The 18,995-nt window shown below is 35.6% G+C and overlaps 2 protein-coding genes across 2 annotated transcripts; both read left to right on the top strand.

Annotated features, from left to right (window-relative positions):
* Positions 1 to 1,495: 1,495 nt before the first annotated feature.
* Positions 1,496 to 12,447, top strand: REF6 (relative of early flowering 6). Its single transcript, XM_012224531.4, has 7 exons — positions 1,496 to 2,606; positions 5,317 to 5,395; positions 5,744 to 5,811; positions 5,946 to 6,096; positions 6,563 to 7,239; positions 8,042 to 8,779; positions 9,622 to 12,447. Exons 1-7 carry the CDS (start codon positions 1,742 to 1,744, stop codon positions 12,273 to 12,275), a joined length of 5,232 nt encoding a protein of 1,743 aa, XP_012079921.1. The 5' UTR covers positions 1,496 to 1,741; the 3' UTR covers positions 12,276 to 12,447.
* Positions 12,448 to 13,706: 1,259 nt separating this feature from the next.
* Positions 13,707 to 17,619, top strand: LOC105640259 (zinc finger CCCH domain-containing protein 67). Its single transcript, XM_089715599.1, has 6 exons — positions 13,707 to 14,351; positions 14,806 to 14,871; positions 15,537 to 15,677; positions 15,797 to 16,066; positions 16,411 to 16,674; positions 17,261 to 17,619. The coding sequence occupies exons 1-6, from the start codon at positions 13,821 to 13,823 to the stop codon at positions 17,453 to 17,455; spliced, it is 1,467 nt and encodes a 488-aa protein (XP_089571725.1). The 5' UTR covers positions 13,707 to 13,820; the 3' UTR covers positions 17,456 to 17,619.
* Positions 17,620 to 18,995: the final 1,376 nt, after the last annotated feature.

The following is an 18,995-nucleotide window of genomic DNA, read 5'->3' as shown; positions in this document are numbered from 1 at the left end:
AAAATGATAATCTGATTTTGCATCCCAATTCTTTGCCACTTATCCCGAAATGGAAAATTCAGGCCAGCTTTGGCCAATTGCAGAGGATGATCTGTCTTTTGCAGTCGTTTAAATTAAATTCCACCAACAATATAATTTTTTTTGAAAGCAAATAAAAAAACTTGCATTAATACTCATAAAAGGGTAATAAACAGTATGAACCGACGTTTATCATTGAAGACGAGTATGTAAATAGAAAGTTCTAGTTAAGATGTGAACCCATGTGTTAGCTTGTCTTTGAATCTATCTAATAGTCACAATTGGCCTAAAAGCTAATAACATTTTACAACCCTAAGTAACCAAATCAAATTTAGATAAATCAAAATTACTAGAGTTTAAAGCAAAAAAATTACTTTGATAGTCTAAATAGAAACATCCATGTGAATGGAGATTTTCCTGTAACCATACCAAATATTAACGGAGAGCTACTGTCTCAACTAGTTGATGGGTCGTATGAGCATAAAAAAAGCTAGACAAAGCACTAAGAAAAGAGTCGCCAGCAATATTTTTTATTAAATAAATTTTAATTACTTTACTATAATATTTTTAAGTGCATCCGATTCATGTAGAGTGTTTTCTCGAGATTACTCAAAGTACTATGTATAGGTTTGATTTTGGCGCAGTAATGGCTCTAAAAATATTTTTTGGGGTTAATATATAATTTTTCGAAAGAAAAGGATCAAATACGTAAATAAAATAAACTTTATGAATTAATTTAGATATATATATATTAAAAAAATTTTAAAAAGGTAGATCGACCTCTCTTTTTACAATGTGATTCACCACTGTTTCAGTGTATTAAAACAAATTTCAACCTATTTGTATAAAAAAATTTAAGCGTTAAGCTTTAATTAATTAATTTATAAAATTTTTCGACTCTAAAATTTGAAAATGCGAGACCCATCGAGTAGTAAGCATTCTGAAGACTTTAATAAAAATTTGAAAGAAAAGAATTTCAATCCTCGTATGTGGTGGATAATTAGTTGATTTCTTCTGAATTGATTTTGATTTGCTTTTTATTTCTGAGTTGTTTATAATAATATCAGTTTCTGTTTTCATTAATTTTCACTCTCTTGATAAGTGTTTTTTATACGGATTGAAACTTAAATTTTATAGAAATTATTTGCTAAACTCAAATGTTGACTTGAGTTATTCCTCGTGAGTCTAAAGATATGACCTTTTAACATTATTTGTAAAAAGCACATCAATGGTATTCGTTTGATTTATGCTTAATATCTATAAGGGTCAAATTTATAATAGGTAAAAGGATTCTAAATTTTGGGGTGGAAATTCATAGTAACAATAAAAATAACTGGCAGAAACTGTAAATAACAATAAAAAAGGTGTCATTTACAGAATTATTCCAAACCCACGATAAAACCCCACTAATTCACTTACTCTGCTCCTTCACTTGCCTCATGGAGATACTCTGCCCCTCTGCAGTTTAACTTAACCACTCTGTAATAAACAGAGCAAACCCAAAAAAAATAACCCAACGACAAAGACAAAAAGCCCCCAAACCTATCAAACATATACATAAATTATATATAAATAAAAAAGGCAAATGAAGCAAAGAATCTGATTACCTTCTCTTCCTCCTCTGTTTCTCTCTCTTCTCAGTCCACAATGGACTTTGTATGAGAAAGAAACCCACAAATCCAAAACTGCCGTTACCAATTTCTCACCTTCTCTCTGTTTTTTCATGGCAGCTTCTGCTGGGTTGGTCTCTGAGCCAACATCACAACAACCAGAAGTGTTTCAATGGCTAAAAAACCTACCATTAGCACCAGAGTACCATCCTACTCCAGCAGAATTTCAAGATCCAATTGCCTACATTTTTAAAATCGAGAAAGAAGCTGCCAAGTATGGTATTTGCAAAATCGTGCCCCCTGTTGTTGCAGCTCCTAAGAAAGCTGCAATTTCTAACCTCAACCGCTCTCTCGCAGCTCGTGCTGGCTCCCCCAACTCCAAATCCCCACCCACATTCACTACCCGTCAGCAGCAGATCGGGTTCTGCCCGCGAAAGCCCCGTCCGGTGCAGAAGCCCGTGTGGCAGAGTGGGGAAAACTATACTTTTCAAGAATTCGAAACTAAAGCCAAATCATTTGAGAAAAGCTACCTTAAGAAAGGCTCTAAGAAGGGTGCTCTTTCTCCTCTAGAGATCGAAACCCTATACTGGAAAGCTACTGTCGATAAGCCTTTCTCTGTTGAGTATGCAAACGACATGCCGGGCTCTGCTTTCTCACATAAGAAGACTGGAGGTAAGGAGCTAGGGGAGGGGGTTACTGTGGGGGAAACGGAGTGGAATATGAGGGGAGTTTCAAGGTCAAAAGGGTCATTGTTGAGGTTTATGAAGGAAGAGATACCAGGGGTTACTTCACCTATGGTGTATGTAGCGATGTTGTTTAGTTGGTTCGCTTGGCATGTGGAGGATCACGATTTGCATAGCTTGAATTACTTGCATATGGGGGCAGGGAAGACTTGGTATGGTGTACCGAGAGAGGCTGCAGTGGCTTTTGAGGAGGTGGTTCGGGTTCATGGATATGGAGGAGAGACAAATCCGCTTGGTAAGTTCCTTGTACTAAATTACGCGAGAGAACAAATTAGAATTTGGCTTTCCTGTTTTCAGGTCTATTTGTGTCCACTATGTGCTAATGTTGAGTAGCATTGTCAAAAGCATTTAGTAGCATTGCTTAATTAATATGCTAGATGGAATAATGGTATGATCTCAAAGATGTTGAGACTTGAAAATGCTTTTAGTGAGCACGAAAACTTACTAAGCTTAGCTATTGAACAGTGTAAGTTATGACAATGGCAACAATTGAGTGTTCTTGTGTGATTCAGCTAGTTTATGAGAACTGTAGGTCTCTTGTGCTTTAAACATGGAGCATTGTATTTGTAGATGTCTTCAGCATACTTTAGGAGGACTTTGGACATAGCACAGGATTTCTTGCTGAATGATTAGTTGTTCAAATGTTAGTGCTTTCTATATTAACCTTTATCCACCTAGTTGATTGTATGTATCTTAGTTGTAACTCTTAATAGCTGCTTTGGCAATGAGGTTGTCACTTGATTTTTAATGGAGATTGAAGCTTGGATGATTATAAAGTACTAATCAAGAAGATTCAGAAAAGTAAAACAGGCATTCTTGATGGAATTTGTAATAAAGTTTTGATTTTGCAAACAAGAACTTTAGTTCTAGTTTCTTTCTCCCACCATTCAATTCCTGCTTAGTTTCTTCAGAGTTTTTGGATCATCCCTGCAACCGTATTTGAACGTCAGGGCAGGTGTCTAGCTTTCTTTTACCTCCTCAGTTTCATTATTAGAATAGATTCTCTTATTGTAAAATGAAGGCAGTAGTAGCTGTTTTTTTCTTATCTATTTCTTGCGATTCAAAAAACATTTTCCTTCATTATTTCTCCTAGAAGACATGGAATTCATGTTACAACTAGAGGACACTTCTCTGTGGCTGCTAATCACTTAATACAAGATTGATAAAATTGGATCCTACATTGAATTGTTGGGGCATTTATAGGATCAGATCAAGAATCATAAGATCCTACAAATTATAAATAAAAAAAATTAAAATATTAAATATTCATTATCATAAGCCTTTATTATCAAATGTTATCCTGTAATTTTGATCATAAGTTGCTTATACTAGCAATATAAAAATGTCCATCTACCACTTTTATTACTCTATTAAACAATGTAAATATATTTCACACTACAAAATTTCGTAATCCAAAGTTAAAGATTATGTCTCTCCATACATCATCAAACCAACACCTTTCTTAGATATACAACAATAATGGTCTCATTAACATTATTAGTGTCTATGGAGATGGAAAGATAAAAAGTTATAAAAAGTTTCTGCATAATCTTTGCCTCAATTTGGATAATTAAAATCTAATTTTCTTGCCATTATTTTATTTTCATCATTTTTTTCCTTTAGAATTTGCTTGTTAAAGTTTTTTTTTTAAAAAATGGAGCAAACAGATGGAAAATTACATTTTATTATTAATAACCTCTAATAACCTCTACGGACTTGTTCAATAAGATTTTACTCATAGAACTCAAGTAGTATGGATGAAAAATAAAGGAGTGCAATAGGTGTACTTTATGATAGGAAGATATCTAATAAGGTGAAAGGTAAGTTCTACAAACAGTTGCAAGACCGACAATGTTTGATGGAAGTGAATGTTGGGCATTGAATGCCCAACATGTTCATAAAGTGAATGTTGAAGAAGTGCGGATGCTAAGGTAGATGTATGGTCACATAAGGTTGGATAAGATTAGGAATGACCATATTTGACAAAAGGTGCACGTAGCTGAAGTTAGAAATAAAATGAGAGGAGGAGGTTTGAATGGCACAACCATGTGTTGCGTAGAACCTCACATGCCCCCAGTTCATAAATGTAGTACGTTAGTAGTAAAGGGTGCTAAAAGGAGAAAAAGCAGACTTGAACCACATGGAAAGAAGTTGTCGAGAAGGATCTTCAGTCTTTTGATATTAGTGAGGATCTAGTTACGAACAAAATAGAATGTAGACAGAAGATTCATATAGCAAACTCTATTTAGTTGTTAGTTGTCTTGTGCCTTGCTTTATTTATTAACACATCAAATTAATTTTAAGAAAAAAATTACTTTAATTTTTTTCCCACAATATTTCAATATTTTCCCCTATTTTACTTTGCTTTTAATCTTTACAATTCGGATATTGGTTACAAAGTATTCATATAAACGACCCCAACTAGTTTGAACTAAGACTTAGTTATTGTTGACTTGTTTAATGGCCTTAGATATTTGGTTTTAGTATTTGAAATAATTGAATCTTCAACCAGTAGTAAAATGACATTGTTTTTAGTATTTGGCAAATTTGGTAGGTCCTACTTGGGATCCTAATATTGAAATGGTCTTATATGAATCTACACAATCGTAATGATCCTACAATAATTCTACCAAAGGAAGGATTCCACATGAGATCTGAATTGATTAACTAAATTTGAATTGTAGGATTGTGTGATCCTACAATCTGGGTGGGGATATTAATAACTATGACTTGATGAGACAATTGCTTGTCTATTGGCTTTTTGACTGTTCTTTTGGGTTGCCTCTTCTTTTTTTTATTTTTATTTTATAAATAAAGGTTACATGGAGTGATGTTCTGGTTTAACTGAAAAACTACTAAGTTTTGAAAATTCATAGAACGATAGTTGACTTTGCTTATAGTCTTATTGATAATTCCAAATTAACTATTTGTTACTTTCATTGCAGTAACATTTCAAGTTCTTGGAGAGAAAACCACTGTCATGTCACCCGAAGTATTTATTAGTGCTGGTGTGCCATGCTGCAGGTGACCTCTTCATTTCTGTCCTGTTATGCTCTTCAGTATTCTCCTTTTTCTTTTTGGTAACTTGCTTATATTTCACTCTGTTGGGAACTTGTTTATGATGACCTTTGGGGTTTATGAAGCTGTATTTGGTGGAACTTGTGTCACTGTACAACAATTGGCTGAAAGAGAAATAGTCATTTGACAGGGGCCTAGTTAGACCTAAAAGTTCATAACACCTTTTCTCTTCCCTTCGCAAACAGGAAGCTGTCAATTACACTGGAAATTATCTTAGAATAGTCACAGTTAGTAAATGGCTATCTTTTCAATATGCATTGGAGTTCATCTAATATTCTAAATGCTCTGAATCAGGTTAGTGCAAAATGCTGGGGAATTTGTTGTCACTTTCCCAAGAGCTTATCATTCAGGGTTCAGTCATGGTAAGAACCTTTGTTTTTCAGCCTAGTGTTCATGTATTGGTAAAATGATTCCTTCTTCTTCGTTCTCTTCTAATTGGCATCATTCCTACTGATTAATTTTGATGCTGTTTTCATTCATGATTTTTGACATTTAGGGTTTAATTGTGGGGAGGCAGCTAATATTGCTACTCCTGAATGGTTAAGGGTTGCTAAAGATGCAGCTATTCGAAGAGCTTCAATTAATTATCCTCCAATGGTGTCCCATTTCCAGTTACTTTATGATCTTGCACTAGAACTATGTACGAGGTATGCTTTATTGAGAATTGCAACTTTCCTTTTGGCTGCTGAACTAGCAATGTTATTATGTTCAGTAACTTCCTTAATAGTCTTTCCCAGGGATTCTGCCTTTTCAGATTGGATTATTCAAACTGAAACTTTTGAAGTTCCTGAAAAATTGAAACGTAAAAGATAATGTTTGTTAATTTTTAATTGAGGTTGAAGTAGTCAATTACATTGCTTCTGGGAAGATTTTCATGGGAAAACTAATTCATTTCACATTCATGGGAAATTTGCTTTCATGTGATAGGATAGACTATTGTCATCAGTGCTCCCTTTCTAACTTGTCATTTCAGCCGTATTTTTATGCATAAACTGAAAAATAGATCCTTGGTGAACTCTGCTTTGATGGTACGGGTATTTGATGTTGTCCATGTAGAATTAGCTGCTGTAATTATAAGCCATCCTTTTTTTTCTTTTAATCTTTTTTTGGCAGAGTACCTGATAACAACAATGCTAAACCTCGGAGTTCTAGGCTAAAAGATAAACAAAGGGGTGAAGGAGAAACTCTGGTTAAAGAACAATTTGTAAAGAATGCACTTCATAATAATGATCTGCTTCATATTCTTGGAAAAGAATCTTCTATTGTGATTCTTCCTCGAAGTTCTTCAGACATTTCAGTTTGTTCAAATTTACGCGTTGGATCTCAGTTAAGAATGAGCTCCTCACTTGGGTTATGCAGAAGCAAGGGGATCATGCAATCCTCAAAAAGTTCTGTTCCTGATGAAATCATGCTACAAAGGAACAATGGAATTAATCAAGTAAAAGGCCTTTTCTCGGTTAAAGATAAGTTTTCTCCTTTGTCTGAAAGAAATAGGTTTTCCTCGTTGAATGGAAATGACAAGGCACATACTATGGACACAGGCATTGAAAATGGGTTTGCTGTTCATGGTGACAAGTTGTCTGATCAGCGACTGTTTTCATGTGTTACTTGTGGAATTTTGAGCTTTGATTGCGTTGCTGTAATTCAACCAAGAGAAGCAGCTGCTAGATACCTCATGTCTGCTGATTGTAGCTTCTTTAATGATTGGGTTGTTGGTTCTGCTGTGACTAATGGTGGGCTCTCTATTGCTGGTGGAGACACAAACACTTCTGAGCAGAATTCCTCTACTAGTATGTTTTAAATGGTCTTCATTTGATGTTGTCTTGCCTTTATTGCATGATAATATTATATCACATATAGATCAAAGTCAAGTGTTTTCTATTTATATTCTGACAATAACCATATTTAGCTGAACCATGCTTACTAGATTTGCCACATGAATGTATTTGGTAGGATTTTTATTGAATTGGCTGATATTAACCCTTAAAAAGCAGTGTGCTAATATTGAATCCCACTGGTTAAGAATTGATATTGAAAGTTAGGAATGAGGTGTCTGGGCAGGTTGAATTCCCTTGTCTATTTTTTAGTGCTTTCTCATCCCTTTGTAAAACTAGATGCTGCATTAAAGATCACATTTTTCTTTTATGTTGATATTCTTATGCATGCATTATGTAGTTGGCCTATTTGAAAGGCTGGTGTTCATGCAGTATTACTTTTTTTTTTTTTTTGTTCATGTAGATTAGGATTGGATGACTTGACATGAGTTTATCAGTATGGATTTTATTTCAACCTGGGGATTATTGATACAAGAATATATACAACAGAATATATTTTGTGCTATCTAAACTCATTCTCATATGTAATCAGTTCTTGGAGCTGCTAAACTTTCAATTTGACCTGCAGCTTTTATGGTCACTAAAATATACAAAGGCTTTAATCCATCTGTCTGTCTGTCTGTCTCTCTCTCTCTCTCTCTTTTTTGAAAGTACTGTTGTCCCTTCTTTTTTAATTATGTACATTCTCTTACTATGTTCTGCTTTTCTTATTTGAGATTGTCGTTTTAAACGCTTTTTTTTCTTTCTGAAAATACAGAATTGGCGGAAAAGAATATTGTAGATGGTTTATATGATGTCCCTGTTCAGTCTATTAATTATCAAATTCAGATAGATCAAAATAAAGTGGCTTCCAATGCCAAAACAGAGAGAGACTCTTCTGCTCTTCACCTGTTAGCTTTGAATTATGGAAATTCATCTGACTCGGAGGAAGACCAGGTTGAACCAGATGTATCAGACCATGCAGATGAAATTAACAAGACAAACTGTTCATTAGAAAGTAAATATCACTATAGGAATTCTGCTTTGTCTTCTTTCAAGCAAGAGTGTCATCATGGTGGAACTGTCAGTCATAATCTATCTTCATCAAGACTCGATTGTGGAGATAAAGTTCCTCCAACTGTGGAAGGCCATGTAGAAAATGGACATGGGTTTAGACCAGCCAATTTTGAGGTCAGAAGTGATAAAACTCTAGACTGTTCCATTGAGTTTGAAACTGATAATCTTGCTTCTATGGAACCAAATGGTTTGGAGCATACATTTAGAGATCCAATATCAATGCCACGCAGAACTTCAAATTGTTCACCAGCTGTCCATGATACTGAAAAAGCAAAGTTTGGCAGAGTTGCTCCAAGAGAGAATACAGATACATCATTTGCTCAAAGATCTGATGAAGATTCTTCTCGTATGCATGTCTTCTGTCTTGACCATGCTGTAGAAGTGGAGCAGCAATTTCGTCCAATTGGAGGAGTGCATATATTGCTACTCTGTCATCCAGGTATATTGTAATACGATCTACCTCAACAATGACTGCCTTTCTACTTTTTCTCCCTGTTTTTTCCATATTCTCTTTCCTAATTGATGCAGGAGGATCACTAATGCTTTTCAATGGCCAAAATCAATGCAGAATTTATGCAGCATTGACATTGGATTATGCATGTATGATCTTAGTTGTTAGATAATTGAGTGTGGTAAATGCACACCCAATAATATGTTGATTTAATGAAGTTTTCCCACTTGTGTAGGGATATTGCACTTGTTTTTTCTTTTTCAAGTGAATCTACATTAGTTCTCTGTATTACTGTCACGTCTTCTCTCCATGGTTTAGACTTCAGGGATTTACCATATGGTGAATTGCATGTTACACTTAGTTCCCATAAACTTCAATTGAATTGTACAAGAGGAATGTGCTTTCCACTTTTGGTTTTCTGGCTCCACATTTTGTTTACACTGAAAATTATTTCTTTGAAGGGAGAATGGCGTGTAATGGAGAGTGTTTCATTTAGAAGGCGCCATTTTACTGTGGATTAAGAGGAATTTCTGATTTTATAAATGCTTAGTTGTCGTCGGTCGTGATTGGAAACACTGAGTTTATACTTATTAACATTATAAAGAAAAGAGCTCCATGAGCTAGCCTTCTGCAGTGAAAGCTCTTATTAAATTACTCAACAAAGTCTGGTAAACCATAATCATGATTATAATCAATACAAAAACTTTGGAATTTCTACGAAACAGTTTTCTGGCAGATCTATACATCCATGGTTGTGTTCTAGGCTTCTCACATGTTATTTATGTTATGGTTTATCTGCTTCTTTGTAATTTCTATGTATTCATTTGCAGAGTATCGCAGGATAGAAGCTGCGGCAAGATTAGTGTCAGAAGAACTGGGAATTGATTGTGTCTGGAATGATATTACTTTCAGGGACGCCACCAAAGAGGATGAGGAGAATATCCAGTCTGCTTTGGATAGTGAGGAAGCCATACCGGGGAATGGGGACTGGGCTGTAAAGTTGGGGATCAATCTTTTTTATAGTGCCAATCTTAGCCGGTCCCCTCTTTACAGTAAGCAGATGCCATACAATTCTGTAATATACAATGCTTTTGGTCGTAGCTCTCCAACTAGCTCGCCTACAAAGTTAAATGTTTATGGAAGGAGGACTGTGAAGCAGAGAAAAGTTGTGGCAGGGAGATGGTGTGGGAAAGTTTGGATGTCTAATCAAGTTCATCCTTTCCTAGCAAAACGGGATTCTGAGGATCAAGATCAAGAACAGGAACCAGAAAGAAGCTTCAGATGTTTGACAATGCCAGATGAGAAGCTTGATAGAAAACCACAATATATCCACAAAATTGAAACCACATCAGCTGCTAGAAAATCTGGGAGGAAGAGGAAAATAACAGCTGCGAGTGGGCCACTTAGGAAAGTGAGATGTCCTGACATAGAAGGTGCAGCTTCAGATGATCCAGAAGGGGATGTTTCTCATAAGCAGCAAACAAGAGTTTATAGTAGGAAGCAAACTATGCGAATTGAGAGAGATGTTTCATATAATTTATTGGAAGATAATTCTCATCAGCAGCCTGACCGAATTCATAGAAGCAAACAGGCTAAATCTTTTGATGGGGACAATGCAGTTTCTGATGATTCATTTATGGGCAACTCTCATCAGCATCATAAAAGAATTCTTAGAAGTAAACAGGCCAAGTCTATTGAGAGCGAAAATGATGTTTCTTATGCTTCTGTGGAGAATAATTCTAAAAAGCAACATAGCAGAAATCCTAGAACTAGGAGTAAGCAAGTGAAATATGTTGAGAGGAAAAATGAAATTTCAGATGATTCGCTGGAAGCTGAAGTTCATGAATGGCATGGGAGGCTTCCTAGAAGCAGAATGGCCAAGTATTTTGACAGGGAAGACACAGTTTCAGATAATTCACTTGATGAGAGTTCTCACAGGACACCAGGGAGGGCTCACAGAGGCCAACAAGGCCCATATATTGATAAGGAAGATGCAATTTCAGATGATTCAGTGGAAAATAGTTCTCTTCAGCAGAACAGAGGGAGTTTTAGGGGAAGCCACACCAAATATATTGAGAGGGAAGATGAAGTTTCAGATGATATGCTGGAAGAAAGTACCTATCAGCAGCATGCAGCATCCCATAGCCGACGAGCCAAATTTATGGACATGGAAGGTGAGGTATCTGATGAACTACAAGAGGAAAATACTCATCAGAAGTGCACGAGGATTCTCAGAAGCAACCAAGCCAAATTTGCTGGTGCTGGTTCAGATGATTCCTTTGAGGACAGTATTCAGCGGCAAAGAGTCCCTAGAAGCAGAAGCACCAAATTTTTTGAGCGTGAAGATGCAGTTTCTGATGATTCGCTGGAAGATGATGCTCATCTGAAGCGCAAGAGAATTCCTAGAAGGAAGAAGGCCAAATTTATGCGGAGAGAAGATGTCTCAGATCACATGCAGGAGGATGATGCTAAATGGCAGCCAAATAAGACTCCTAGATTCAAGCAAGCCAAATTTATTGACAGGGAGGATGTATCTGATGATCTGCCAGAGGAGGATACATATTGGCAGCCAAGGAAGACCTCTCAACGCAAACAAACAACACATACTGAGAGAGATGATGTTTCAGATGATATGGGGGAGAACAATACTTGTTGGCAGCCAAGTAAGACTACTAGAGGCAAGCAAGCCAAATTTATGGAGAGGGAAGATGTAGTTTCGGATGACTTGCTGGAGGATAATCCTAATAAGCAGCAGAGTAAGATCCTGAGAAGCAAGCAGACCAAACCAGTGGCTGTTCCCAAAATGAAATTAGAAACTCCTCGGCAACTGAGACAAGGGACTGCTAGGCCAAAAAGGAAAGAGAATTCCCAATCAATCAAACGAGGTAAGCAAATGAAGCAAGAAACTCCTCAGCTCCGGAATGCCAGACAGGTCGAGTCACATTTTGAAGAGGAGCTAGATGGTGGACCTAGCACACGCCTTAGAAAAAGGCCTTCAAAGCCTTCAAAAGATCCTGAAACAAAGCCAAAAGAGAAGCTGCAAAACAATAAGAAAAAGGTGAAGAATGCTTCAGCTATGAAGCCTCTGACTAGCCGGAAGAATGTGAGAAATAAGGATGAGGATGCAGAATATCATTGTGACATTGAGGGTTGCTCCATGAGTTTTAGCTCAAAACAAGAGCTAGCATTGCATAAAAGAAACATTTGTCCAGTCAAGGGGTGTGGAAAGACTTTCCTCTCACATAAGTATCTAGTGCAGCACCGCAGAGTCCACTTGGATGACCGCCCCCTTAAGTGCCCCTGGAAGGGCTGCAAGATGGCATTCAAATGGGCATGGGCTCGGACTGAACACATCAGGGTTCACACCGGTGCTCGTCCTTACGTGTGTGCAGAGGAAGGTTGCGGGCAGACATTCAGATTTGTATCAGATTTCAGTCGTCACAAAAGGAAGACAGGCCATTCGGTGAAGAAAAGCAGAGGTTGATGTAGTTTGAGAAATGTACAATTTAACATTGCTAATGGAACTATTGTTCAATTGACAGGGTAGCGCTTAGGTTTAAAGATAGGTGTAGATCATTATCCCTGTAATTGTCATTCTGATTTAACATTTAATTATCCTTCTTTTGTCATGGGTCTTAATTAGACCCATTTATTCACTTCTAGCTGACCCTATTGCTTGAATCTTGAAAAAGAATAATCTTCAATTAACCTAGTCGAGCTCCCCTTCAGAGGAAAGAAGACACAATCACCACAATTTGATACAAAAAAGCTTATTACTTTTTCAATATTTTGATCGATTTACAACTTAGCTAGATCTTTTATTGAGCTCAACTTTTCCTTTCCCTTTCAGAAGAAAAAGCAAAATAGATTTGATGACTACAATCTACATAACGGAAGAGCAAACTATGGTCTGTAATAATCTTTTAGAAGGGAAAAATCAAAAGGGGAGACACGTGCATTGCATCCTTTTTTTTTTTTTTTTTTTTCCTTTGTTTCTGCGTTTGTGCTTTATGGAGCATAAAATTTAGAAAGTTGCTTCTTCTTCTGCTTCTTTGTATTGCTTTTAGGACGCCTACGAAATCAAACATCAATCATTTTTCATTTCCGCGCAGAAAAGAAATGTCTTGCTGTTAAATGCTTTTATTTATTTTTAAGATAAAAGGAAGAAATATATATATTTATATTTATATAAATAATCAGATTTTTCTTTACTATGAAATAGTGAAATTAAGACTATTTATCAGTTCTATAAATTGTGAATCTATCTGTTAATTTAAAAAACCACTGTGTTTTTTTCTTTTTACATATTTATGGAAGTGATCTTGGTTGAATATGTAAATAATTTAGAAATAAAGTTAGATAAATGAGAGAGGAAATATTTATCCCAATGGTTAGATCAAATATTTTTAGTTGAAAAAACAAACTTATTAATTTAAATAATTTATATTATAAGCCACTTCATTAGCGAAACTCATCTGTCCTACAAATTTTTTTATTTATTATAAATTATAATTATATATTTTTATTTTTTTAAAAGAAAATAAATTTTCAAATTTTTTATTTTATTTCGATTTTAATGTAATTTCCATGATAAAATCATCGTTATTATTATTATCATCAATTTTAACAATACATCCTTTATGGCTTTGATTCTTTTTAAAAAAAAAATTAAAATTTGATTATTTTTAAGAATAATTTACCATGCTTCTAAAAAAAAAATTACTAGTATGTATTATTTAATTAAACAAGATATTATAGATTATTGATAAAATTAGATGCAAAATTTATAATTTTGTAGTTTACTGGAGGAGGGTGTAAATTATATACGTTTGGACAAAATAAACGTATAGGCGCACATCGTATAAATATACATTTGACGGATTTATATACTTTTTCTTTTCCCAGCTCTTCTTCTACAATTTTTATTCGATTTGGCGAAATACTAATTTGTCCTTTACCATTCTATCCTTGTCCCTCTCAACTTCACATCTGGAATTAGGGTTTTTCAAAATTGAGATGTGCAGGCACAATGGAATTCTCTGAAACATCCAATTTAGTCAGTACAAACGCTCTTATAGGGTTTCAATCGCCCACATACGCTTCCAATGCTGATCCAGATACTAAGCCATCTGATCAGACTGTGGAACTACGCAAAGAGGGGAGGAAAAAGCTGTATTTGAAAGACGGCGGGGATGCGGAGACTAAACCTGATAAGGTGACAGCGGTGGTGGTGGAGAAAGTTCAAGAACAACTAGAAAAGCAGCTCCATTTGAAAGAGGATGAAGAGGACAAACATTCGATAGAATGGAACCAAGATGACGACTTTAAGAGTGCGGACAGCAATGATGGAGAAGAACATAACATGGACGATAAAGAGGATAATGGTGATGACAAGTTCAGTGATGAGATGGAGAGGAAGGATGAGGGAAGTAATGGTAATAGAAGGTATCAATATCCGGTCAGACCTGAAGCTGAAGATTGCTCCTATTATATGAAAACTGGGACTTGCAAGTTTGGATCTAATTGCAAGTTTAATCATCCCGTTAGAAGAAAAAACCAGGTACTGTATATGCATTTTTTCTTTGTGTTTTGTCTATATGTTATTTAAAGTTCGGTTCTTTGAATGAGAAAATGTGTGTTTGTGTTGCTTATGCTTTTTTATATAGATGCGGGGATTTTTCCTTTTAATGGGCCTTATTTTGTTGTTATTGTGCTCTTGTGGAGGGATTTTCTGAGTTTGGAAGAAATATAATTATGAAAGACTGGGCTGTATGCTTTTTATTGTTAATGGTAAAAGTGGCTTGTGCAGTTATTATCTGGTGCAATTGCTCTAGTTGATGGAAAGTAATTCTTGGGTCTAAGTATTTTACTAAGATAGCACAAGGGATTTGTTTTTTGTTTTCTTTTTTCTTCTTTTTTAAGCGTATGGCAATTTTGTCTCCTCTGTTGAAAGCTTCTGATTGTATAAGTTGTGCTAACTTTTAAGTTCTCTTTTTAAATCTCACTTTTATAAGGTTACCAAGGACAAGGTGAAGGAAAGGGAAGAACCAACTGAGAGGCCAGGCCAGACAGAATGCAAGGTTATCTTTGAAATATGTTGCATTATTAATCTACATATAAAAGGGGCTATTTTGTGAGTTAAGCGTACATTTTAATGTTTACTCCTTTTAATGGTCTTTTTGCAGTTTCAGTATGCGTTTGACCTCTTTGTCTGCATTCTGCTTTGTCATGCATGAAGTAAACGCTTGCTGGTTCTGGCAATTGACTTTTCTGAGTTGAACCATTAATTATCTTTTTCCAAAGGATTTGTTTGTTGTCAGTGAAAGTATAGGGAAATCCCGCACAAAGCATGGCCTGCATCACCTTTCGTGAGGAAAAGATTCCATTTATTAGCATGTCGAGTGTTTGCAACTACCTTTCTTGTTTAGCTTCACAACACGTGCAAACATTTTATTTCCCTTTTGATCGACCTAAATTCCCTTTGGTTCATAGCCTTACTTACCAAAAAGGATTAATGCCTGATCCAAGCTATGGTTTTGAGTAGGATTTCCTTGAACTTAATTTGCATCATAGGAAAACTGAGATTTGCTGATTTGATAGATTTTATTCAACTCAATTGGTAGTGCTTATCATGGGCACTGCTTTATCTTTTGTAACTTAAGACAAATAGTTCATGTGTAGGCTTTATGCATTGCTCATGAATAACAGTTTCTGCTGTCCTATAATTTTTCTTGAGTTACTGCAGTATTACTTGAGGACAGGAGGCTGTAAGTATGGAAAAGCTTGTAGATACAATCACTCGAGAGCAAAACCTCCTGTGCTTCCAGCAAAAACAACAGTTTTCCCTGCTTTGGACCTAAACTTTCTGGGTCTCCCAATCCGACCAGTATGTCTTCTATGTGTGCATTAAATGTTCGACATATATTTGTTTAATCGTCCACAGGGATTTATTTTTTTTTTTTAGCTATGTACACTGGAGATTCTGACATGTTTCATTCATCATAGGGAGAGAAAGAGTGCCCATATTATATGCGTAATGGATCCTGCAAGTATGGAGCTAACTGCCGGTTTAATCATCCAGATCCTACAGCTGTAGGAGGAAATGATGCTCCATACAGTAATGGTGGGTCTGCTTCTTTACAGCAATCGTCACAACCGAGCGTAGCATCTTGGTCTTCACCAAGAGGACTAAATGAGACTGCCCCCTTTGTGCCAATTATGTTTCCACCAACTCAAGGGGTTCCATCACAAAGCCCAGAATGGAATGGATATCAGGTATGTTATCTTCCTTGGTGCAGTGCTGTTTACTTGTTTTTGTTATTTAGAGCTATCAAAGTATTAAATGTTCTCATTGGTTTCACATTTTGCTGTTCTTGATATTAATTTTGTAATTGTTTCTTAAGATGTTCAAGATGGTGTTCAGAGTTTATTAACATTTTTTATCCTTTTTCTTTTCCATTTTGATGTAGTCGTTGAAGATAATTGTGATGTTAGTAGAGCTTGTTTTTTATTTTTTATATCTATTAATATGGAAGTTATTACATTCTTTAAATAAATTGTATACTTTATTAATTGAAATTATTTTTCCCATTAATTGAATTCCTTTGCGGTTTGCCAAGGCTCCTTTATATCCACCGGAAAGAAGTCTACATCCACCTCCAGCATATGTTATAAGTCCAGCTACAGACACCAATGTATATGCTCATCAGCTGCAGATGCCAGTTGATGAATTCCCCGAACGTCCTGGTCAACCAGAGTGCAGTTATTATATGAAAACTGGGGACTGTAAGTTTAAATCTAACTGCAAATATCATCATCCAAAGAATCAGATATCAAAATCACCTCCATGTGAACTTAGTGACAAGGGCCTTCCTCTGAGACCTGTAAGTTTGTCCTTCCCCTTATTGCCTTCTTCTTGTGAAGGATAGATAATCTTCTGAAGTAGCTTCAAAATTGTTGTTCTTCCCATTGATGAGACAAAATAGAATAGACAGCATATCAAGGAGTAGCCCATGGCTTTCCAAAACAACCAAGAATGCACTTAATAATTTCCACTCATATATTAGATGCAACACCAATGTCAGAAGTAACATCACCTCCTGTACAAGTGCTTACCTCTTTTCTTTTTTTTCTTTTTTTTTTTTTTTTGATGCCTCGCCATGATGTTTGGAGAAACTTATTGGAAAAATTTCCAGAATATAACTTAACCTTTGACAAAGGTTAGGTGTCTCTTTCAGTAGAAATGGAACTTACTAAATAGATAGAATTGATTTTCGTGAGGATTCTATTGAGCAAATAAACCTTAGTGAAGCACAAGCTGAAAGGAAATGATACATTTGCTGCTGTATTGTTGGTTCGTATAGCAAGAAGAGATATTTCTGTGTGGTTTTATTTTCTAAGCCATGAGCACTAACTGGAATTTAAATTTTCGTTTTCTCTTTTGTGATTGTATTTGTGTTTCCAATCCAGGGTCAGAGCGTTTGCTCCTACTACAAGCGCTATGGCATTTGCAAGTTTGGACCTGCTTGTAAATTTGACCATTCAATACAACCAGCTTCGACAACAGGGCTTGCTGATGATCAGGGTACTCTCTATGGTGACTCAATGGCTAAAGAAGAAGCTAGAATGACTGAAACCGGAAATGGAAGTGATAAGTCTGTGTAGAACTTTTTGCATCAATCAGTCTAGCTTTTTAGGGCGAAGCGATACAGAGGATTTTAAGTTTTCTCCATGGAAGTGGATCTTTTATTTAACATTCACTCTGGTTCAACTGCCACGAGCTTTTGGAATGGTGGCATTATATATTATCATGTGTTGTGTTACTACCAGCCAAAGTGGTATCCGGATATGTAAATTCTCTATTTTATGTTCTTTACCGGCTTTGTTTATTAACCTTGTCATTACCAACAAATGCACAAGCAGCTTTGCTTAAACTATCATTCTTACATCTGTTCTTAAAAAACTTTGTCCTGAGTTATGTTGATCTTGCTACTTTCTGCCCTGTTTTGATGAATTGAGGAAGCCAAGGGATCTGTTGTTTTGTTGATCAAAAAAATTTGAACGCTCCCAGGAAATTACAATCTGAAATACAAAATATTGCTTGAAAAATGGGTCTGCAAAATTTGCTACCTGTTCTGTTCATGTAATGTAACGGGGCAAAAAGAATTTGAAGTACCCTTCGAGTGGTTTTAACTAAGCTTGTCAATTCAGGTGGGTAGGTGAAGTGTGATGTCCATATACCGACAAATAACCAACAAAAATAAATGGTGGATAAGTAACACAGCATATTTGTATTATCCATATACTGAATATAATAATGACGATGATCTGACAAGAGCAAGCACGGGCAATCTCTGTGGATCAACCATTTGTTCCTCACTTTCATAATATTATAATCCCCACATATCTTCAGTTCTTCCCAGGTCATTTAAAGCATCCACTTGCAATATTATTATGGGACCGAAATTCGCGAGACTATAAAATTGCTGCAAAAGCAATGCTATTAATTCTGGAAGTAACCTAACCAACTAAAGCAACCAATCAAAGATTGAAAACAGGGTGGGCAGATATCTACAAGGGTTTGAAACTACATAATACATAAGCCTAACTAAGATTAGAGTTACATAGAGAGAGTAAGAACTAGTAGTAATGATAATAATAATAATAATAATAATTGTAATATAGTTATGTATTTTAGTTTGCAGACATATTTCCACACTTGGAGTAAAGTGGCATTTGGATTTGAAATTTTAGTTTTCCACCTTGACCTTACAAGTGAAAAATTAAAATAAAATTCTTATTAATTCTTTTACAAACGTCTCTTACAAGTTTCAATAGCCACTAACAGGAACCTTTGCTAAAAGATCAACAAAACGGGAAATACTAACCCAACATAAAAGATTGCCACACCATATACGACGTTTGTTTATCTTATAATTTCTCTCACACACGAAATGAGTTGTCTTCCTCTTTAGCTTATGTAATCAATAAATGTACCCTCTCACATTTGAACCAAGCTACCAGATCGATATTGGACCGTTATATTCTTCACTTGACACTGTTCTTTATTCCAAGTCTTCTAGAAACAACTGCGAAAAGACTTTTCCTCGAAGAAAAATAAAAAAAAAAAAAAAAAAAACCTGAATAGGTAATATTCCGTCATATGCGCTTGTTTTGCTAGACTCAATATTTATCTTCAACCAAA

Source organism: Jatropha curcas, chromosome 10 (assembly GCF_041381405.1).
Source record: "Jatropha curcas cultivar XTBG-Jc1 chromosome 10, XTBG_Jcur_1.0, whole genome shotgun sequence".
Taxonomy (NCBI): Eukaryota; Viridiplantae; Streptophyta; class Magnoliopsida; order Malpighiales; family Euphorbiaceae; genus Jatropha; species Jatropha curcas.
Note: the sequence above shows the minus strand (reverse complement) of the source record. Positions and strands in the feature narration are given on the sequence as shown.

Excerpts from the sequence above, each read along its gene's own strand:
- REF6 (XM_012224531.4), top strand. The coding sequence starts at position 1,742 with ATGGCAGCTTCTGCTGGGTTGGTCTCTGAGCCAACATCACAACAACCA. Across the intron at positions 5,812-5,945 it reads TCATTCAGGGTTCAGTCATG|GGTTTAATTGTGGGGAGGCA; the intron begins GTAAGAACCTTT and ends TTTGACATTTAG. Across the intron at positions 6,097-6,562 it reads GCACTAGAACTATGTACGAG|AGTACCTGATAACAACAATG; the intron begins GTATGCTTTATT and ends TTTTTTTGGCAG.
- LOC105640259 (XM_089715599.1), top strand. The coding sequence starts at position 13,821 with ATGGAATTCTCTGAAACATCCAATTTAGTCAGTACAAACGCTCTTATA. Across the intron at positions 14,352-14,805 it reads CCGTTAGAAGAAAAAACCAG|GTTACCAAGGACAAGGTGAA; the intron begins GTACTGTATATG and ends CACTTTTATAAG. Across the intron at positions 14,872-15,536 it reads CAGGCCAGACAGAATGCAAG|TATTACTTGAGGACAGGAGG; the intron begins GTTATCTTTGAA and ends GAGTTACTGCAG.